At 38.1% G+C, this 24,015-nt stretch overlaps 1 protein-coding gene across 1 annotated transcript in view; it reads left to right on the top strand.

Annotated features, from left to right (window-relative positions):
• RNF150 (ring finger protein 150) overlaps positions 1-23,558 on the top strand; it is a 271,783-nt gene extending 248,225 nt beyond the window's left edge. The window contains exon 7 of the mRNA XM_007999860.3: positions 14,998-23,558. Within this exon, the coding sequence (XP_007998051.2) occupies positions 14,998-15,116 (119 nt within the window). The 3' untranslated portion in view covers positions 15,117-23,558. The remainder of the gene's footprint in view (positions 1-14,997) is intronic.
• Positions 23,559-24,015: the final 457 nt, after the last annotated feature.

Below are 24,015 nucleotides of genomic sequence, written 5' to 3'. Positions count from 1 at the left end.
TTTAAGTTGAAATAAAAGAATATTATATAGTAACATGAAAGCATATGGCAACATGAAACTCAATGGCAAAAGTAAATCTGTAGACAAACAGAGAATACTGTAAAGGGTTGTGCATAAATACTGTAATGGTGGTGCATAAATCACTTTTAATTCTGATATAGAATTTAAAAGACAAAGGTGAAAAAAACTATGTTAATGGATGTAAAATATACCAAAGATATAATTTATAACATCAATAACTTAGTGTAGAAGGGAATATATAAGAGTAGAGTTTTGGTATGTGACATTATCTGCTTAAAATAGATTATTATAGCTCTAACATGTTTTATGTCATCTCTATAGTAACCACAAAGAAAATACCCAAAAAAGCACACAAAAGATAAATGAGAAACAAATCAAAGTATAGCACTACAAAAAAAAAATCAACAAAACTAACAAGAAAGCATCAAGAGAGGGAAGAAGAGAGATAACTACAACATAGAAAATGATAAAAATAATAAGTACTTCCCTATCAGTAATTATTTTAACTGTGAATAGATTAAACTCTCAGACCAAAAGACTAAATAAATGAAAAACAAGAGGCAACTATATGCCATCTACAAGGCACTCACTTTAGATTTAAGAACACACCTGAGCTAAAGGGAAAAGATGAAAAAAGATATTCCATGCAAATGGTAACCAAAGAGAACAGAGGTGCTCGTATCAGAAAAAAATAGACTAAGCAAGCAACTGTCACAAGAGACAAAGAATGTCTTTATATAATGATAAAAGGTTAATTATTCAGGAAGATATAACAATTATTAATATATATTTACCTAACAGAGTACCCAAATATATGAAGCAAACATGTACAGAATTTAAAGGGAAAATAGTAACACAATAAGAGTAAGAGATTTCAATACCCCATTTTCAAAAATAGATAGAAAACCAAACTGAGAACAATAGGCATAAGTAGAATAGAACAACACTATAGATCAGTTGGATCGAATAGACATATACAGGACACTCCATCCAACAGTAGCAGAAGACACATTTTTCTCAAGTGCACATGAAATATTCTCAAGGATAGATCATATGTTAGGCCACAAAGCAAGTCTTAAGAAATTTAAGAAGATTGAGTGGCTCACGCCTGTAATCCCAGCACTTTGGGAGGCTGAGGCAGGCAGATCACGAGGTCAGGAGATTGAGACTATCCTGGCTAGTACTGTGAAACCCCATCTCTACTGAAAATACAAAAAATTAGCCGGGCATAGTGGCGGGCACCTATAGTCCTGCTAGTCAGGAGGCTGAGGCAGGAGAATGGCGTGAACCTGGGAGGCAGAGCTTGCAGTGAGCCAAGATTGCACCACTGCACTCCAGTCTGGGTGACAGATTAAGACTTCATCTCAAAAAAAAAAAAAAAAAGAAAGAAAGAAAAAAAAAATTTAAGAAGATTGAAATCATACCAAGTATCTTTTCTAGGCACAGTGAAATGAAACTAGAAATCAATAGCAAACTGGAAAGCTCATCAAAATGTAGAAATTAAACAACATCCTCTTTTTTTAAAGAGATGGAGTCTTGCTTTGTCACTCAGCCTAGAGTGCAGTGACATGAGACTGCAGCCTGGAAGTCCTGGGCTCATGATATCCTCCTACCTCCACCTCCTAAGTAGCTGGGCCTGCAGGTACTTGTCACTATGCTTGGCTATTTTGCTTTGTTTTGTTTTTCATTTAGAGATATAGTCTCATTATGTTGCCCAGCCTGGTCTCAACCTCCTGGGTTCAAGCAATCCTCTCACCTTGGCCTCCCAAAGTGCTGGGTTTATAGGCATCAGCCCCAATGCCCAACCAACAACACACTCTTGAATAACCAGTGGGTCAAAGAAGAAATCACAAGGTAAATTGGAAAACCTCTTGAGACAAATGAAAACGAAAAGGTAATGTACCAAGACTTATGGGAGGCAATAAAAGAAGTAGAAAGGGGCCAGGTGTGGTGGCTCATGCTTGTAATCCCAGCACATTGGGAGGCTGAGGTGGATGGATCCCTTGAGCTCACAAGTTTGAGACGAGCCTGGGCAAAATGGTGAAACCGCATCTCTACAAAAAATATAAAAATTATCCAGATGTGATAATGCATGCCTGTAGTCCCAGCTACTCGAGAGGCTGAAATGGGAGGATGGCTTGAGCCCAGAAGGTGAAGGTTGCAGTGAACCAAGATTATGCCACTGCATTCCAGCCTGGGCTGTAGAGCTAGACCTTGTCTTAAAATTAAAAAAAATAAAATAAAATAAAATAAAATAAACAAAGGAAAGTTTGTATCAATAAATGTCTACATTAAAAAAGGAAGATCTCAAAGAACCAAACTTTATACCTCAAGGAACTACAGAAAAGAAAACAAAGCAAATTCAAAATTAGCAGAATTTCAAGGGAATAATAAAGATTAGAGCAAATATGAATGAAATAGAGAATAGAAAGACAATGGAATAGAGCAATAAAACTTAGAATTTGTGTTTTGAAAGGATCAACCAAACTGACAGATCCTTAGCTAGACTAATTAAAATAAAGAGAAGACTTGAATAAATAGTTAGACATTAAAGAGGAGACATTACAACTAATGCCAAATAAATAAAAAAGATTATAAGAGATTACTGTGGACAGATATACACCTATGAATAACCTAGAAGAAATGTATAAATTCCTAGACAAATGCAATCTATTATGACTGAATCATGAAGAAATAGGAAATTGCAACAGACCTATCACTAGTAAGGCAATTGAACCAGTAATAAAAAGACCTTTTGTAAAAAAACAAACAAACAAACAAACAAAAAACACACACACACACCCAGGACCAGATGGCTTTACTGGAGAATTATCCCACACATTTAAAAAAGAGTTTATGAGAGTTCTTCTCAAAAAAAAAAAAAAAAAACTGGAGAGGAGGGGACACTTCTAAACTATTTTATGAGGCCTGTATTGCTGTGATACCAAATCTAGACAAAGATACTACAAGAAAAGAAAATTATAGACCAATATAACCAATGAATATTGATGTAAAAATGTTTGACAGAATATAAGGAAATCAATTTAAACAGTACATTAAAAGATTATATACCGTGACCAAGTGGGATTTATCCCTGGAATGCAAGGATGGTTCAATATACAAAAAAAATCAGTCAGTGTAATACACCACATTAAGAGAACAAAGAATGAAAATCACATGATTATCTCAATTGATGCAGAAAATGCATTTGAAGAAATTCAACATGCTTTCATAATAAAAATATTCAACAAAGTAGGAATAGAAGAATTCTCTCAACATAAGAAAGGCCAAGTATGAAAAGTCTATAGCTAACATCATACTAGGTGGTGAAAAACAGAAAGCTTTTCTTCCAAGATCAGAAACAAGACAGGAATGCTAATTCTTACCACTTCTATTAAACACAGTACTGGAAGTCCTAGTCAGAGCAATTAGGAAATAAAGAAATAAATAAATAAATAAATAAAGCATCCAAATTGGAAAGGAGGAAATAAAATTATCTCTGTTCACAAAATGACATGATCTTATATGTAGAAAACTTTAAAGATTACAGATTTCAAAAGCTCTTAAAACTAATAAACTAATTCAGCAAAGTCAAAGTTTCTAGGTGCAATATTTTTTTTCTTTTTGAGACAGAATTTTGCTCTGCCACCCAGGATGGAGTGCAATGGCACAATCACAGCTCACTGGAGCCTCAACCTGGGCTCAAGTAATCCTCCCACCTTAGCCTCCCTAGTAGCTGGGTCCACAGGTATGTGCCGCCATGCCAGGCTAGTTTTTTTTTCATCTGTAGAGATAAGATCTTGCTATATTGCCCGGGCTGGTCTTGAACTCCTGAGCTCAAGTGATCCTCCCACCTCAGCCTCCCAAAGTGCAGGGTACAAAATTAACATAAAAGATTAGTTGAACTTCTGTACAGTAACAATATGAAAGGAAATTAAGAAAACAGTTCCATTTATGATAGCATCAAAAAAGTGAAATACTTAGGAATAAACTTAACAAGGTGAAAGACTTGTACACTGAAAACTGTAAAACATTGCTTAAAAAAGTTAAGACATAAATAAATGGAAAGATATCCCATGTTCACAGATTGGAAGACAATGTTGTTAAAATGTCCATATTACCCAAAGCAATCTGTAAATTCAGTGGAATCTTTATCAAAATCCCAATGGCATTTTTTTTTTTTTTGCAAAAACAGAAAAACAATTCTGAAACTCATATTTACTCCAAATAGCCAAAACAATCATGAGAAAGAAGAACTAAACTAAAGGCCTCACACTTCCTAATTTCAAAACGTATTACAGAATGACAGTAATCAAAATAATATGGTGCTGTCATAAAGACAGACATACAGACCAATGAAACAGAATAGAGATCCTCATGTATATGGTCAAATAATCCTCAACAGTGAGCCAAGACTACCTAGTGGTGGAAGGATAGTGTCAAAAAATGGTGTAGAGAAAACTGGAGGTCCACATGAAAAAGAAAGTAATTGGTCCCTTATCTTATAGCATAAGCATACAAAAAAAAATCACTCAAATGAATTAAAGACCTAAATCTAAGACCTGAAACTGTAAAACTCCTAGAGGAAAACAGAAGGGGGAAGCTTCATGGCATTGTATTTGGTAAGGATTTCTTGGAAATGACCAAATGCACAGGCAACAAAAACAAAAATAGACAAATTGTACTACATTAAACTAAAATCTTCTACACAGTAAACAGTCAACAGAGTGAAAAGACAAGCTACATAATGACAGAAAATATTTGCAAACCATATATTTGATAAGGTATTAATATCCAGGATACACAAAGAACTCCTACAAGTCAAATTACAGCATAAATAACCCTACTGAAACATAAGCAAAGGATGTGAATAGATAATTTTCCTAAGAAAAAGTACAAATGGCCAACAAGCATAAAAAAGATACTTAACATCACCGATCATCAGGGAAATCTGAATCAAAACCACAATGAGGCCAGGTGTGGTGGCTTACGCCTGTAATCACAGCACTTTGGGAGGCCAAAGCAGGTGTATCAACTTGAGACCAAGAGTTCGAGAACAGACTCACTAATATGGTAAAACCCTGTCTCTACTAAAAATACAAAAATTAGCTGGGCATGGTGGTACATAACCTGTAATCCCAGCTACTCGGGAGGCTGAGGCACAAGAAATGCTTGAGCCTGGGAGGTGAAGATTGCAGTGAGCCAAGATGGTGCCACTGCACTCCAGCCTGGGCGATAGAACAAGATTCTATTGCAGAATAACAACAACAACAACAACAAAACAAAACAAAAAAAAAAAAAACCACACACACACAATGAGATATCACCTTAACCTGTTAGGATGGCTAATATTAAAAATAAATAAAATTTTAAAATAAACAGAAAATAGTAAGTGTTGATGGGGATATAGAGAATCTTTCTCCCTCTGATTTGATTGAAATCACAGCCAACACTTTCGGAGCCACAGTGACCTCTTTGAACCCTTCCTCATTCTTCACACACTAAGCCACAGGCAAGTCAAACCATCCACATGCCCTGAAATTTGCTCTGATGATTGCTATAGTCATGCTGGCCCTTCTGAAAGGAATTCCATTTACCTCCATACTTCCCAATACTAATCAGATCCTCACGGCCAGCCTACAGGTAACCTGTTTCATGAATCCTCTTGGTTACCCACTTGGAGGTGATATTTTCCCCTCACCTTTGTTTCCTTAACATTTTATTTACACCTCTCTTTTAGCGTATGTCACCTTGTATTAAATTTCTTTAGATACAAATCTGATCTCTTTTAGTAGATCAAATTCACCTTAAAGTCAGAGCCTGTACTTAGGTCATCTTTCTTTTCTCCACACTGCTCTTCAACAGTGCTGTGTACCTAATACATGTTCAATAAACACCTGTTGAATAAAGATGAAGTGAATTGTTGAATGAATAAATGGGGTCTACAGATAATTTTATACAGTTTCAGAAATGGATAAATATGTATGAACTCTGCCTATCTCTCTAAATCCATTTGGAAACTTTCTCTTTTACACTCCTTTTTCATACCAATCATATTTACACTCATCAAAAGTCTTTCATCTACCAGATATTATGCTTAATGTTTAAAGTTCTCTATAGGTAGTACTAATTGGGCATTGTAAAGAAACTGTTGACAACACGAATGTGCACTAGATTTTGCCTCCTTCCCTGCAAAAACAAATGTAAAACTAATGTAAGAATCACATTGCCTCCTTTTGGCACTTAGTAAGGAATGACTCAATGAATGAACTGCCAAGGAAATCAGTAAGGAATTTGAGCAGTTGGAGAAAATCTTTCCCCTGCTAGGTGAAGTGTCACAGGGAAAGAAAACCAACAGCAAAGAGATAAAAGCAAAGTGAAATCCTAACTATGTGATCTAATTTAATATACAGGCTTCCAGGGAATTCTTCTTCACCAAATCCAAATAAAAACAATGTTTTAAACTTCCCCATCTGAAAGGTAAGAAATAATTTTCCTAATTTGACCACAACATGTATATATTTGCAATTATGAAGCAGGAATTGAAAAGGCAAAAGTGCCAGTTATATCTGAACAATTCTAGAAGTCACTTGGCCAAATGGATGAATTTGTATCATAAGCCTGCTGGGTTTCCAAATGTGGCTGAGTCTTGTCTGTAAGAGCAACATGGCCGCCATATAGAACTCTAGTAGCTCTGCCATTCCAGAATAGTGCAACTGTCAAATTTCACTGGCATGGCTTGAGATCCCATTTCTTCCATCTTCTATGTGCTCTCCCTCACCTATAACATGTGAAGTCATCATAGCGATATTATTGTGAGGGTGATGTGTGATATGTTTAATGACATAGCACAATGCCTGGCATGTAGGAAGGAGCCAGTCCATGCTAGATATTAGTATCCATCCTATTGCATACCCTCTGAGGAAAGCAGTCCAGAGACCTTGCCATTCTCACATCAGAGGCCACTCATTAATGGGAAAACATAAACCAAATGGGAAGTAGTTTATCTCCTTAGAAATTCTTGCTAAGCAAAAGAATTCAAAGGAACACATTTCCTGATTGCAAACATGCTGCATTTAAAGTCTAATTAACTTTCCCACTAAGATTATGACAGGCTATATAGACACTGCCCCAGCTTGAAGGGAATTTCACATTCTGAGATGAAAAGACAGCAACATTATAATTCAACCAATGTGGTTGAAAGTGCCTTCCCTATGGTGCTCTTGTTCAATACAGGGTTGATTGGAAATGATGCCCTATTTTCAAGAAGATAAGCATCAGTAGCAGTGGACAGAAAGATGCCATTTTTCTTTGAAACCTTACTTTTCAAGTACATGAGGAAAAATAAGCTTTTGTGTAATGCAAAGCAGCTTCCAGCATACAAACACCAGACCTCCTGGAGAATAGGCCACCTGGGGGATTATATTCACCACCACCTTATTTTCTCTCAAAACAGAGAGCACTTATTCTGAGGGCAATGTTTGTTAATTCCTAACACAGGAGGACTTATGCCAGCCTGCTACTGGTCTGCGCCTTCTTTCATAAGACAGGCAGTAGAGTAAATAAACCTCCTTCGGGGAAGGATGGTTTTCTGCTTTAGCTTTGAATAACCACCATAAAGAAACGATTAAGTAGGAAAGCAGTGACTTCATGTGAAAACTATCATGTCAAGTTAATAGAACACTTAGCTAGTGTTACCAAAATATGCATTTAAAAAAAACACACACACAAACAAAACCAAGCCATTCTGTTGCTTACTGTAATGTGTTATCCAACTCACCAGGGATGCAAAATCATTTCAGTGAATGGTTCTTAGCCTTTTGTGAGTTGAGAATCTGATGAAAACTACAGGGAAAAGGCCTCTATGTAGCTATAAAAGTGTGTATGTAATTTTAAATGCCTAATCCCCCAGCCCCACCCTACAAATAACTAATCCTCAGGTTAAGAATCTCAACTCAAGAACAGATTATGGGCCAGGCATGGTGGCTCACCCCTGTAATCCTAGTGCTTTGGAGGATGGCTTGAAGCCAGGAATTCAAAGCCAGCCTGAGCAACATAGTGAGACTCCATTTCTATGAAAAAAAAACATATTTTAACTAGTCAGATATGGGTGGTGCATGCCAGCAGGTAGCCCCAGCTACTTGGAAGACTGAAGTGAGAAGCGTCCTTGAGCCCAGGAGTTCAAGGTTGCAGTGAACTATGGTCACCCCACTGCACTCCAGCCTGGGTGATAGAGAAAGACCCTGTCTCTCACCAAAAAAAAAAAAAGAGTAATTATGGTCAAGTTCACAGACTCTGGAGTCAGATAAAACCAGGATTTGAATTCTGTTTCCAACTCTTACTGTTATGTAAGCTGTGGAATTTTAAACCTTTTTGAGCCTTGGTTTTATTAACCGAAAATGGAAATAGTAATACTTTCCATGTCATAGTTAATTAAGAATATTAAATTATTTAAAGCACTTAGCATAGGCTGGGCATGGTAGCTCATGTCTGTAATCCCAGTACTTTGGGAGGCCAAGGAGGGAGGATTGCTTGAGATCAGAAGTTCAAGACCAGCCCAGTCAACATAGTGAGACCTCATCTCTACTTTAAAAAAAAAAAAAAAATCAGCTACTCAACAGGCTGAGGCAGGAGAATCGCTCAAGTGGAGGCTGCACAGGTGTGGTGGCAGATGCCTGTAGTCCCAGCTACTCAGGAGGTTGAGACAGAACAGTCGGTTGAACCCAGGAGGCAGAGGCTGCTGTGAGCCGAGACTGTGCCACTGCATTCCAGCCTGGGTGGCAGAGTAAAACTCCAGTGAGCTGTGATTGCACCACTAAGCTCCAGCCTGGGCAAGACAGCAAAACCCAGTCTCAAAAAAATAAAATAAAGCATAGTTCTTGGCAGGGACTAAGTACTCAGTAAGCATTAATATTGTTATTAGCTATTAAAATAAAATACTTAGGCCCTGTGTGACCAGAAAGCATCTATAATTTTATCTCAATTCTAGAAATATTTACCAAGTGCCTCCTCTTTATGAAGGAGTGCAGCAGGATCCTGACATGGGAACATTGATAATGGAATGAGCTTAAGCCAGAGAACTGATAAAGGCCCTGGATATGCCCAGCACTGAACAGGGCAGATCTCAGAGTCTTGTCTTCTCATGGTTGGAAAGAATTTGAACTGTCATGGGGCCCACTGTTACCGAAAATTATATCAAAATCATAGCAGAACTACAACTGCAATGCCTGTTTCACAAAGGGAAACTTGTGAGTCTTTAGGTAACATTTTATGTATTTAAGAGGAAGGAGATAAACCAAACCAAAGATATTAATAATTTATGGACTAAATGGAATTAATAAACCCCACCACTGAGAATTATTTGGTTAACCACAGTTTAGACTACTGATGGATTTTACTCAGAATTCAAGTGGAAATATATTAAAGCAATAGTTTTGAGAACAAAGTAGGTCACAAAGCGCCATTTAAAATAGAATAGGCCAGGCATGGTGGCCCATGCCTGTAATCCCAGCACTTTGGCAGGGCAAGGCAGAAGGATTGCTTGGGCCCAGGAGTTCAACACCAGCCTGGGCGAGAATGAAACCCTGTCTCTACCAAAAATACAAAAATTAGCGGGGCGTAGTGGCACAGGTATGTGGTCCCAGCTACTTGGGAGACTGAGGTGGGAGGATGGCTTCAGCTGTGAGGCAGAGGGTGCACTGAGCCAAGATCATGCCACTGCACTCAGTTTGGGTGACAGAGAGAGACCCTGTCTCAAAAATAAATTAATAAAATAAAATACAGTATTTTCTGCTCCATCTAAGCAGACTCTCTGTAACACTATGATAAGAAGATTGAAGACAGAGAATGAGATCACTTGGGATCAGTCTTTAAGTCCACCCCAGTCGATCCAGTAATGCTACAGTCTCTCTTTTCCTTGGGTATGGATTTTATTTATAAAAGACGAAGGAGTATATTTGAAGGAAAATGAGGAAATGAATCAATGACACTATATTCTTCTAGTTTCCCTGTTACCATTCTCTGGCCATTTTCAGACTCTTTTGGGAGATTACCTTCCTCTGCTGTTCTTCTGCTCTCCTCCTAACTGTGAGACTTCAAACTCAAATAAATGTCTGCACAGGCGAGGCAATCTGTATGAACCACTGATGTAGCCCATTTGGTGACTGTGATAACCTGGAGCCTGTGTCCCCTGGGCTAGTGGCACACCTCTTTCTCAGCTCCCACCAGTGGTGTCCATCTGGGAATCAGGCACATATTACCATATCTTCCATTTTCCAAGACAAATTTCAAACACAAATTTGTATGTGAAATGTCCAGACTTCCAAATATTGGTAACTAATTCACATTTGAAACAAAACAAAACATTGTCCAGCCCAAACAAAACAGCATCCAGAGTCACCAGTTTGAGTCTTTGGCTCTCGATGTTTGGGTTTCACCAAGTTCTGTCCCTGACCTTATCTTCTCATGCTACAATCGCTTCCTAAAACAAAACAAAACAAAACAAAAAACAAAAAAACCTCATCTCTTCTGTGGTTTAAAATACCTTCTCTGTACTGAAGACTTGCAAATGTATTGATAGTCATGGCCTCTCCTCTAAACTCCAGACTCAAGTATCTGGCTGCCTGCTCCACATCAACCTTGGGCATCTCAAATACAGCATATGCAAACCTGAACTCTTGATGTAGTTCTAACACCTGCTTCTTCTCCAGTTTCTCTGGCTCAATAAATGGTATCTGTATTGCTCAAAAACATGGGAATTATTGTCTACTTTCTCCTCTTTTACTACCCTTGGCTAGTCCATCATTTCCTGTGGATCCTTCATTCAAAATCATTCTTTCATTTGTCCCCTTATCTCCACCCTTATCACCACAACAAGCCACCATGTTTCCTCTGTTCTGCTGTAATAGTTTCCTAACTGGATTCCTTCTGCCCATTGTCCTGCCAATATTTTTCTTGTAACAGCAAGAGTGACCTCTTAAAAGGTTAGGCAAATCAGATTACCTCCTGTTTAAATCTCTCAATGTTTTACAATATGTGAAAACCAAAGGAAGAAAGTATATCAAATAGATATGATCCTACTATGTCAAATGGACTAAGAGTATTTTTCATCTCTAAACTGGAATAAAAATACCTACATCAAAGGGTGGTTGTATCCAATGAGGGCTAATATTACTTTTACATTAATTTTTGTTAGTTTTTGCAGAGAAGGAGGCAAATTCAGTCAACATTTATGTTATTAATAGCTACTTATCGTCCCCAATTAGCACTACCTACAGAGAACCTTCTAAATATTTTGCTGACAAAGTTTTCACTCATATTATTGTAGCCTGAAAGTAAAACATCTGCCTTGATTAAACGATAAACACTGTTAAAAATTATGGAACAAACCAAGTTTCATTAAAAATATAGGACATACTTAGAATAATTTCACATCCTCAGATTATTTTAAAAACAAGTTTTTTAATGGAAAATGATTAGATGATATTGGTGCAATGTTATATCATAAAAATTGAACCATTTTTGTAAATTTCTCTATTTTCATTTATTTGAATTCACCTTTGCCTTGCACTGTATAGTACAGTCTTAATTTCCAAAGTAGCACCATGAATTCAGCAGCTCATAGTTACATCAGTCCCTGTGGCCCCTTTTTCTTTCAGTTCACACACTCCCATTTAGAAAACTATGAGATCTGCTGAGGCTGGTGGCTGCAAAGCCAGAATGAAGGTGAGAAGCTGCCACTGTAGGTAGCAGTGAGTTCTGTCTCTATAGAACTGTAACTAACTCAGCTCTTTATCTGTGCTGCTTTTTTATTTTTTTGCTGGACCCATATGAAAGTCATAAATTCATTCCATCATGAGCTCTTTGGTTTAATTGTGAGCTGAAAATTTTGGCTTCCTGTGAGCCGAGTTGATTGATGGGCCACTGCAAGAAAAGAAGTGGAAATTAAATTCCCTATAAAGTACAGCTCTCATTTTTTATCTCCAGGAATAAGATTTCAGCTTTCATTACACCTCCAAGTGGGAATTCTCCCATTCGTTCATACTTGTACTAAATATACAATAGCAGGCCTTTTTTATTAAGAAAAAAATTGCAAAAATAAAAACAATCTGAAGAATTGTAAAAAAGGCAACTTTGTTTCTCAGTGGTCATTCTGTCTAATAATTATTCATCAGGAACCCACTATGTAGGAGGCCCTGTACTGGATTGGCATCAACACATAAACATGCATAAACAACAACTGGAAAGGACTCTAATGCATCCAGTCCAAATTCTCATTTTCTAGACAATTAAACTTCAGCCCTGAAGAAGAAAAACAATTTTGACAAAATAACACATGCAGTTACTAATAGCAGAGGCTAGAATAGAGTATAAAGGAATATAGATTCCCAGTTCTCGTAAGTGTGAAGTATACACACACACACACACACACACACATATATATATATAGTTCTTATTGTAAAAATGATGCTTAAGAAGAGCACTGAGCAAAAAGAGTGAACCTGCCATTTGAAGCCACTCCCAGTCTCTCCTGAAATTCCACAAAAACCACAGTGAAGGGATTTTTTTTAAGGCAGAGCACAACATGGACTGGTAAAATGCAAGAAGAGACAATAACAAAATCTAGGCAACTGCAAAAAACAGATGAACAGTCCATGACTTAGTAGACTGGAGACACAGCAAGCCCTTGCATCCGTCTGTGTGGGTTGTGTCCTGCCCCACTTCAGGAGCCACTGCTCACTCGGACTCCAGAGTGAAGCTGTGCTCTGGAGTAGTGCAGTACACACCCTGCACAACAGCACGCCACGACCCTGCTGAGAAAACAAGCATGAATCAGCTATGGGGAAAGTGAAAACCATCTCTATTTGCACTTGAGAATTCCCCGAAGGTCAGGGATCAAAGGCACCAGATTCCTCTGGAGAAGATAAATGGAAAGGAAGTGCACACACACACACATCACACTTGCAGTGAAGTGTGAGGCACAGATCCAGTTTCACTTTTTTCTAAATGACTAGTTTTCTTGACTATTTGTTGAATGCCACTGTTTTTAAATACCAAAGACTTGTATCTTTATAGAGATGCTTCCAGGGTTTTCATTTAACCATTGATCTGTTACATTGCTATGAACTTCCTGCAATTATGGATCTAGGAAACATATAAGAGCTTAGTCTTTAGGTTGGATATTTCCCTGTAAAATACCCTATTTCTTTGAAACTGATTCTTCAGGCCATAATTCTTTGTTAGTTCTCTTATTTGTCTCCTTTAAAACATCTTAGGAATTCACTGTCCTTCGTGAAACTCAGGTATTTTTCTTAACTGTGTCACAACATGAAAAAATTACATTAGTGATTATCAGAACAAAAGTATTATAACCATTATTATTCTTTAGTACTTAGACATTTTTGTTGGTTTTTTTAATTGCATATTTCTTCTGCAAAGTAAGAGAAAGTATAAGACCTTTGGGGTTGAAAGCTGCCTTTATGCAGCTCAGCTCTCTGGCCTCCTCTGTCCATATTCCCTAGCTTGACTCTGCATTCCAGTCAAATTAAAAACCCTCTGATATCTGCCTGCCCACAGCTCCCCATCACCTCCAGCCATCTGCACATGCTATTGCTTAAAAGATTATTTCTTCTTATTCACCTGACTATAATACAGATTATCCTTTAGGACTCAGACATTGCACCCAGTATATGGTTACATAGCCCTCTTACCTGATTCTGTAATACCCGGTACATCTTCCATCCTGGTGCTTATCTCATTGTGTTGTAATTGCCTAGTGAACAGTCAACCTTCCCACCAGACACTAAGCTCCTTGAGGATAGGGATTGTCTTGCTCTCCACTATATCCATAGCCTCTAGCATAATCCTTAGTGTGCAGTAGGGACACAGTAGATAGGTCTTGAATGAGTAAGTGATATATGTTCATTAAAGAGTATTTGGGAGAACTGGGAAAAAAAAAGTTAAAAGAAAATGAATATAAATCCCAACCCCAGACATGACTCTCGTTAGCATTTTTGGTTTCCTTGCTTCCATTTAACTTTCTCTGTTGACCCCATTGCATACAAAGCTTTAAATATTTCTGTTCTCACTTAACAGTATACTGTGAACATTTTCTCATGTAACTACAAATTATTTGAAAACATCATTTTAATGGTTATAACAAGATTGCCCTTTAAAAGTAATAGGTTTATTCAGATATTCTCTGTTGTTGGACTTTAAGTTACTTGCAATGTTTTGCTACTGTAAATTATGCTTAACTGAGTAGTTTTGCATCTCCAGTTACTTCTCTATAATACATGCTGGAAATGCAATTACTGGGTGAAAATTCTACAGTTCTATATGCAATATATCATGTACCTACCTACCTCAACGTACCCTTAACTGTAATATTATCTTTTTTAAAGAGTGAAGATTACATAGACAAAAAAGGGTATCTTATTTTTACCTTATATTTATCGGTCATTTATATTACACTCTTCCATGAATTGTGTAATGGTAGCCTTTGTCCATTTTTCTATAGAACTGGTTTTCTTATTGATTTAAAAACTTCCTATATGTTAAGAATAGAAACCTTTGTGAAATTTTTTGCAAATTCCTGAGTTTGATATGCCTTTTGATTTTATTTTACATGTGTTAAACATTTTTAAATTTTACGCATATGTAAAAATCTTTTCTTCTGTGAATTGCCCAATTACTTTTCTAAATAGAATTTCTTGCCCTACTTATAGTAGATATATATTTTCCTACTTAGACATATCCTTAGATGATATATTTTATTCTTCTAGTTTCTTTTGTTTGCATTTAACTTTTTGACCCATGTGAGATGAGGCTTTAACTAGAGTTTTTATGGAATACCCAATTTTTCTAATACCTTCTCTTGGCCTTTAAAGAAATATTATTACAGGCAATTGTACTGAAATAACCAGCATGCAAAGACATAGCTCAGTATTCACTGTGAACTTTGCTTTCTCCTCCCAGGTGAGCAGGAGCCAGCTGTAAGCAGCGATTCCGACATCTCCTTGATCATGGCAATGGAGGTTGGACTGTCTGATATAGAACTTTCCACTGACCAGGACTGTGAAGAGGTGAAATCTTGAAATGACAAATCCAGAAGAAAAGAGATAGTAGGACCCAAGGGAAAGGAAGGGAGGAGTGCTCCAAGACTTGGACCAGGCACACACACACCTCCAGATCACCTTGGCAACTCCAGGGCACTCTGTTCAAGAATGCTGACGAAAAGCAATATCCAAAGTCTTGTCAATCAGGATGCAGTTTCTCCATCTGTACGGCAGTCTGTGGCCTTGGCAGCTGGGAATTTAAAAGCTGATTTCCACTCCCATGTCCATGTAGACATACACTTCAGAAGCTCCTAAAACAGACTGAAAGGCCACCTTTAGGATTTCTTAGTTTCATTTCAATTCTTTCCATGTCTTATTGTTCTTGTTTTTCGCATGTTGTTTGATTTCTTTGGCAATTTTTTAAAGATTATTTGTAGTTTACTTTCCATCTGTTCCTTTGTTTTTCCTTTGATTCACTGCAGCTTTTGTACAGATTTCTGTTTAGAAGCACCAGTTCCTGCTATGATCAGTTTGTATTCCATCTCTGAGATATGGGGTCTTGGCCTCTCAGCATGAAGTGTGCATGGCTTTGAGAAGTGCCTCCGTACCCTGAAATGGACTAAGGCCAGCTTTCATTAAGAATCTAAGTTCTTCTAAGTGGGCCTTTAAAAATCCCAGCTGCCAGAGACCCCAACACTAAGCTCTAAATCGGCTGAGGCCACTGCTGGTTATTTTAAGCCACATCACACTGGCTTCCACTTGCCAGGCTTGATTAAGGGCCCACGTGACGTGAGAAGGGAGCTCTAGGGAAGCCGTTCCATTCTTCTGGGTCTTACAGTCTTTGGCTGAAATTCTAAACTCAGAAGTCCCCTCCAAGGCATCCAGTCTTTGGTGGTTGTAGGGCTGGTTTTAAAACCAGATACCACATTTTCTTCCCATTGAAAACAAAATGCCGGCTGCATTGGTTTCCCCTGGGCTAGAACAGTTTTTTTCTTACCTCTGTAAGTGGGTTCTGTAAAAGATGGAGGCTTTAGAGAAAAGCCAATCATTTTTAAGTCCAATGGCAAACATGGTGGGGGCTGCAGTAGCACCAAGCTTTTACCTTAATTTCAACACACTTCTGTTGAATCTCACCAGACCATGTGGAAGGATTTAGGTGAATCCCTAGCAGATTGCTTCCCAGGGCTCCCTGAGTGTGTCCAGATGCCTAGTGAGGAACGAGGTGTGATCTGCTGTATCATTTGAACCAAAAAGTATGCAGCATGAGAATTTGCTAAATCAAGTTTATCCTGATTGAAATAGACAAAGTAAGACGGAAGGGAAAAGAAGTATCAAGTAAATACTGAAACCCAACGGTATTTTTAAACTGTTTCTGTTTTTATTCATTTTTTGTAACTATGACAGAAATGTGCTATTTTTTCAGTGGGCAATTTTGTAATACATTCAGACTATCCAGATACAGAGATGACTAAGGTCACTGATAGCGTCTCTGAACAATCAGACGGATCACCTTATCTCTACGCAGCTGGCAAAGACCAGGCCACGGCTTGGATTAACTAGGAAAGAAAGCTTTTCTCACTGAGTTGTTTTTATGTATTGATGGGGGCTTTTCCACCTCATTAGACTAATACTCATTCAAAAAGAGTTTGGTTCTGCTGTAAATCCTTGCCGCCTGCTGAAACATGGAGTGCAGGTCAAGGGAGAATACTAGCTGCTCTTTTTTCACCACCTTTACCAATTTCCTATTTGATGGTTTATAAGTAGACAGGCAAGGCAAATGATTATTACCCTCAGAAAGGTCGCATCTCCGTAGGAGTCCAGCGCTTCCTGTAATGAAATCCACTCTCTGTGTGTGGGAAAAGAGGCAGGGAGGAATGAAGAGAGCTCTGAATCGAGAATCCTAGATGAACCACGTGCTTTACTAAGCCTCGGCTTCTCCATCTATAAAGTGAAGGGTTGAATAGCATGAGTCCCCAAGCTCCTCTAGCTGTAGGACCACTGATGAGCCTTTCACAGGCAGGACCCATTTTTGCAGATAGCTATGATTTGTGGCAATCAGGCTTCATAGCTTGGGGAGGTAGAGTTACCTGACATGTACCATATAATAACAGCCTTTGAGACTTGACACAACTGTGTTGCTGAGAATGAAAATCTAAATGATTGAAGTTTTAAATCCAAGTAGGAGTTGGTTTGCTTTGCCTTGTTTAAAAATTACTGTTAGTCACAGAGTTTGCAATCTCTGGATACCTTCAAATCCTAGCTCTTACTGTGGGATTCTTGATCTCGAAGGTGTTTATTTTTCACAGTCAGCATAGGCTTGCGCCACCGACTCCTCCTTCAGTTGGCTTTGCCCAAAACAAATTTTAGTATTACTGGTATTAACTTTAGTCCAGTGGAATTACAAGGATAAATCAACAGCAACAGAAATATAAATTATATTCCATTCCCAGAGAGAATGCACTTTGGATTGTTTAGTCCTCTGATTAACGAGTATTTTCTCTTCCTGCCAAGAACTAGGTGAATCAGGAATTGATTGTATATGCAAGCCCTGGCCACAGCTGCACTTACAGGATGCCTCATAGACAATGAGGGGTCTGAAAGGCCAACTCGAGGCTTGCAGATCTGACCCCAAAACCCCCTGAGCCTTTGCCATTCACGACTTACCAAAGGTTTGCTTCTGGAGGATTTTCCTGTAGCTTTGATAGTTTTAAAAAAAGAAGAAAAAAAAAAAAAGCTTAACCAGAAAGTTTCCCTTTCAAAAGAAAGGGGAACAGGGGAACAGCCCTTCCTTATAGCCTTCTTTAGCTCCCCCAAACAAGAGACTCTAACCTGGAGACCCAGTAGTCTACAGATGTCAGAGAGTGTGTGTACCCTGTAGAAGCAAATGCAAACTGTGTGTGTATTAGCAGATGTGCATTTTTCTGTAGCAAGAGTCTAGACTAGCACTGTCTAACAGAAACATAATGCAAGTCACAGACATAATTTTAAATTTTCTACTAGCCACATTTTAAAGTGTAAGAAGAAACAGGTAAAGATCATTTGAATCATGTACTTTAACCTAATATTGTTTCAACATGTCAGTAATGTAAATTAATGACGTGTTTTACATGTTTTTGTATACTAAGTCTTCTAAATCCATTGTGTCTTTTACACTCACAGCACCTCTCAATTTGGATAGTCACATGTGGCTAGTGGCTGCCAATTGGACAATGCAGGTCTAGAGTTCCTCCAGTATTCTCACAAGATCCCCTGACCCTTACAAAAGAAAAGAAGGTTAAAACCTTAATTACCTCCAGGAGAACTGGACACCACCCAAGTCGCCTAATGAGAGGCCCAGAGGTTCATTTACTTTGTGGTGAATAAAGATTCAGGCAACCCTTTTTAAAATTTCTGCTTGAACTTTCTAACCATATCACTGATGTCCATGACCATTTGTTATTACTTCTCTGACCAGTTGTTACTTAAAAGTCACACAAACCGTGCTGATTTGGTGCTGAAACAAAATTATACCCCTCACTTCTATGGCAAACCCTTGGACTGATATGTGGCACTTAGGAGCCAAAGAGAACCCCAGACTGAAATCACCCAACTTTACCTCAACCCCTTCTTCTTCTTCATGGTTGGTGAAAGTCCTTTCCCAGTGTCCCCCAGTCCCACAGCTTAGTGAAAACTCATGGACTTGGGAGGAAAGAATGAGAAATTACGTATTGACTCCAAATTCAAGACTGTATGTGGCCTTATTGAAAAAGAATCTTTGGGGGCCTGTGATCATCTGGCCTCTACTTGGTGAATTATGACCACCTGCAACAGCCAGCATTTTACTCCAAGTCAGCATCCACCTGCCACCCCAATGCTATGGGGAAGAAAAGGAGCATTTGCATTCACTCGAAATAATTTAGGGTTACCTTTAGGAACTGCTACCTCCTGTGCGGCTAGTCCCTTTGGAAGAGCTGACCCCTGACTATGAATATAGCTTTTGAACATTGACTTAATCTCTGGGGCTTGATATCCCCAGGAGTGTCAACTCTGGTTGGAGAGGTAGAGTCTGGAGAAAGTGGAAAATTAAAAGTGGCAAAGGTACCTACCCATTTTTGACATCACATGGTAATGATCAGAACCATAGAGGCAAAGCTCTGTCCAAAAATGTTCATTTGGTTTTTTTGTTTTGTTTTATTTTCTTGTTTTTAACATTTCCTTCACCCTGGTGAAATATCCTGGAAATTCATAGGTCTAGGTTTGGTCGTTTCAAAAAGCACCATGCCCAGTGGCCATTTCAGTCACTGCCCTGACATCTCTGAGGCTACCATACTCTCAAAACCAAATCAATGCCAGTGATCTTTCTTATTTATGAATTTTGTTTAGATGGATATTTTTGCAGAGCATAAAAAATCAAATGACATTTAGTTATCCAGTGAATGTATCACCCTGATTTAAGAATAAATCCTTGAATCAAAACTTTTTCAAAAAATCTAGGATATGGAGTCACTCCCTCTGTGGAGCCAGAGCCCAGCCTTTTCTGGTACTAAGGCCACTAAGGCAATTTCCAGTAGCACTTTTATATTTTCTCTCACTTAGATTTCTTTTCCTTTTCTGTCTGTATCTGTTTTTCTCTGCCTATATCTTACTTTGTATACACATAACATCAATTATTTTCCCATCTTCTCTCTCCCCCTTTTTTTCTAATTTGTTTTCTCTCTTGCAAGAAACTCTGACATAACCTTCAGAACAAAAAAAAAAAAAAAAAACCTGGAGGTTCTATACCTACAGAGTTATTATCATTATCGTGATTACCATTGTTACTGTGTTTGGTGTTTTTCTTCTTTTTATTGTGTAGCAATATCCATATTCACTTCTGATGAGGCAAACCAGTTTGCTATAAACCAATGTCCTCCCTAATAGACTCAGTTTCATTTTCACTTCTCATATCACCAGTTGTATCACAACCCATCTTAACAACCATTGCCATGTTTTCAGGCTTCCTTGCCATAAATGTTTTCTGGACAAATAATGGCAAAGCAACAATTCCAGAATGCTGTATAGGTCTGCTTTCTCCCACCCTCAGCATTTGACCCTCCTCATTCGCCTGAGCCCCCAGGTTTGGAATTTCTTGGAAAAACTTGTATACTATACGTGTTGGAACGCCCATTCTTCCTAACATCTTAGCACTAGAGCTTGCTCATCGTAAGTGATCTGAGGGCCACTAATTCCTGAAGACTGACAAAGAGACACAAAGAGACTCCCCTCCTAAGGTGGGGATGCATGGTTCTTCATGTAGTGCTCTTGGCCACCAAGATCCCTCATCCATGCCATTGTATGGATGAATACATTTGATGTTGGCAGTTAAAATGGGATGGGAGTGTCATTCTACAGGAAGTTAGAAAAGAGGATGGCAGGATCTCTGATCAGGAAGCTGGTCAAAGCAGGGCTGGAAAGCTGCTGTGCTTAACAAAATGTGCATGCTGTCCCCAAATAAATGCTCATCCCTAGGTTTAGAGCTGACCTGGGTTTTTGGGAGTTTGTGTGTTGAAGGAATTAAATACTCATGAGTTAAAATACTCATGATGGCAAAGAAGGTCCGGATTGCCTGAAAAATAAATTAATTTTAAGATGCTGATATGAGTTTCTCATCATCTCTTAGCTCTTCCTTTTCCCTCCTTTTGTCCTCACTCAATCCCAGACCCTGTGTAATAGGAACATTAATTTTTAAAGAGCCACAGGTCAATAGCCACACTCTTCCACTCTACACCTTTTATTGACACTAAATTAGCATCCCAGAACTAATGAAGCAAGTCCAGACGCTAGACGTGGCCCCTTAATATCGAGCAATTTGATTGCAAGCCTGCTTGTTCTACAAGAACTTGCTGAGGTTAGTCACATCTCTCTTCACCTGCCTTGAGTGCTTCATAATCAAGTGACTTTTTCAGGAATTTCAATGATCAAAGATCTTCTAATCCTGTGCTACTACTGAAGTTTGCACTTAATGTAGAGCCATTTGCTCTATGGTCACCTGATAAATATTTGCTGATGATAATGATAAAACAAAAATATACACATCTACTAAGAGGTCTGCGATGTCTGAACACAGGGAGAAAAATCCTTAGAGAAGGTCGCTTAATTACCCAAAGTCATTGCTTGACAGAGTATCTGTGGTCTGTTATCCTTAGTGAAGTGACAGGCTTGGAGAAGCAGGGAAAATGTGGGGACCATGTGTGCTATATAAACCAAAGACTGATCACCATCCAAATGAACACATGTTTCTTCCATTGACTAGTTGAATTTTCTCCTAATGTTCTCATAAATGAAAGTGAAGGTGGGTTGCATGGTTGAATGAAACCATTAAACCTTATAGGGTTTTCTCTTGCAGACTGTTGATTGACCTTACTAAATCCTGAAATCTAAAAAATGAATTGTGGCCTTAGTACCACACCATCTTTGAAGTCTAGTGTTTAGTCCCCTTTTCCTTCAAAACTTTCCAACAAATCTAGCGCTTTACTGAACTCGGAATATTGTTCTTTTTAAGAATGTGAAGATTTTAAATAGCCAAAGAATTTTCATGTATAAGAGCTAGCTAAATATAGTATATCCTGCTCTTTTGAAGAAGATACCAAACTGTTGCCGGTACTAATGGGTATAGTAGAGCAATTGAAGAACTAACGCATACATGGACTTTTCGGTCTGAATTTGTGTTGGCATCTATGGTACTTACTGTTCAGTAGGATGTTATTGCAAGGGGCAGAGTGCCCTCTGCTGGAATAATCGCAGTTATTCTTTCAGCAAATTAATTTGACTTGGGTCACAAATTCAACAACCAGTTACTTGCCTTTCATCACACAATTTCTTCGGTAGTTGAGAATTTGGTCTACATTTATCAAATGAGGAAAGAATGTCACAAACTCTAAAAAGTTGAAGGAGACCCCACAGATCTTCTCACTGTCGGCAGCCCTTACTTCTGCAAAATGTTGAAAGATAATGTTGCTGTGTCTGCAAAGAAGATGCCTCTGGCTAGAATGTCTGTGCGGTTATAAGCAAGGGACTGCTTGTTTTTGTAAGTTATCTCAACTTTATTCTTGTGAAATTGCAAAGGAAGATCAATAAAAGGACTTCTTTCATATGAATGTAAATGGTGTGAAATAGTGATGTGTTTTGTACATGTACATAATGTATTTACTTCCTGCTTTCACATTAGTAATCTGAGATGGTTCTACCATTTTATAATTAGAAAGAGATGTAGGGGTGGGAGTGGGAAGGGACTGTTATTTTTATAGAGGGGTGTCCCTTACATTTAGAAAATGAAGTAATTTTGTATTTGTGAAAAGTTACATTCCATTCATTTTCTGGAAAAAAAAAAAAAGGGGGGGTATTGTTCTTTAAAATGTTCATGAGCTAGGAGGATGATTATTCTGGTTTCCAGGGGAAACTCTCAAGCAGTACATATGTGATACCCAGTTTTGTAGACTGCAGACCATAACCAGCAATTGCCACTCGTAAAAATGTGAAAAAGAAACAACTTATTTTAACCACTTTGTACAGCACATTATTTCCCACTGGAAAAAAGTCTGCAAATAATGAATTTACAATTATAATCAGACATGACATCATAAATCAATCTTCACCCTACTAGCAAGAGGAAATTCCAAAGGCTTTTTTTTTTTTCCTATCCTAACACAAATTACTTTTATTGTAAACAAATGCTTCCAACAAAATGCTTTTGTTGTAAAATGATTGATGTTGGGGTGAAGTCTACTTATCTTCCCCACGAGATTTTTCTGGCTAGTCTGCAGGTCGTAGATGATGGTGCCATCTTGGCATTGTCTGTCCTCTCCATATTCAGACTGTGTGACTGAGCTTCCTTGATTTATATAGCATCTGACCCAAAATCACAAAAAATGTCACTCCTGATGACATTTGCAGGACTTTAGGTAATTCTTAATTGCCGAAATAAGTACTAATGGATTATGTAGCCTTTTTACCCAAAACTAATCTTCTGTACAAAGTTGTGTGCATATTTAGATGATTAGTTAAGGCAGTGTAGTTTTTTAATTTGTTCTGTATAAATTTCTTTCCTTCTTCCCCACCTCAGGCACATACCCTACTTCTTTCAAGGCACTTTATATCTCTCTTGAAATACAAAGAAATTGAAGAAAAAAAGTAACTGTCTTTAAAGGAATTTGTCTTCTATTAGGAGACACAGACTTTTATTTTGCTTTATTCTATTCTCTATGTACTTGGAGAGCATAATCAGTTTGTCTCATAATGGGCTAGCGATCAATCAAGGATGATAGTTGGAAACATTCAATCATTACAACATGGTTATTTTTGTTATATAGAAGACTATCGTGTAAATAATGGCAATCGTGTTCTTATGTACTGGCTAAAAAAATATGTTGCAACTATAAAGATTTTAAAATGAGGGTTGTGAATTCCAGGAAATTTCACTGCAAAATTTCTTTTGGTTTTGTTTTTTAATAAAATGGAACCAGATGCTTGTGTTTGTGTCATCTGTATTCCCTGAGTTTGTTGCCTATCCCTGAGTTGCAGAGGTGGTGCTATGGATTTCAAAACATCATATTTATTGTTAAATCATGATTATGTCCAAAGACCAAGGATAATAATAGCTTCCTTGTTTTTCTCAGGTAAGTCAAGTGGCAGGCACCAACCTTCTCTTAGCTCTGCTGTTCTAAGGGAATTGATTAAGAGATGTGAGCCATTCTGAAGAAGAATGGCTGTGAAATGAGCTTGAGTTGCTGTCTGCCAAGAACTGAGCACTGTGCTTATGGACTCTCTCAGGCAGGTTTATACTAGGCAGAGTTATACCATGGGGCCCGCCAGATGGGCTGGGGCAGACAGATTTCTTTTTTATATTTACTAGTATATTTCTAAAAGATTTTAAATAGAAATTCCTTGGGATTCGCAAGGGAACATGAAGCAAATTTAAAAG

The sequence above is a fragment of the Chlorocebus sabaeus genome, chromosome 7, assembly GCF_047675955.1.
Source record: "Chlorocebus sabaeus isolate Y175 chromosome 7, mChlSab1.0.hap1, whole genome shotgun sequence".
NCBI lineage: Eukaryota > Metazoa > Chordata > Mammalia > Primates > Cercopithecidae > Chlorocebus > Chlorocebus sabaeus.
The sequence above is the reverse complement of the archived record's forward strand: the minus strand, read 5'-3'. Positions and strand labels throughout refer to the sequence as shown.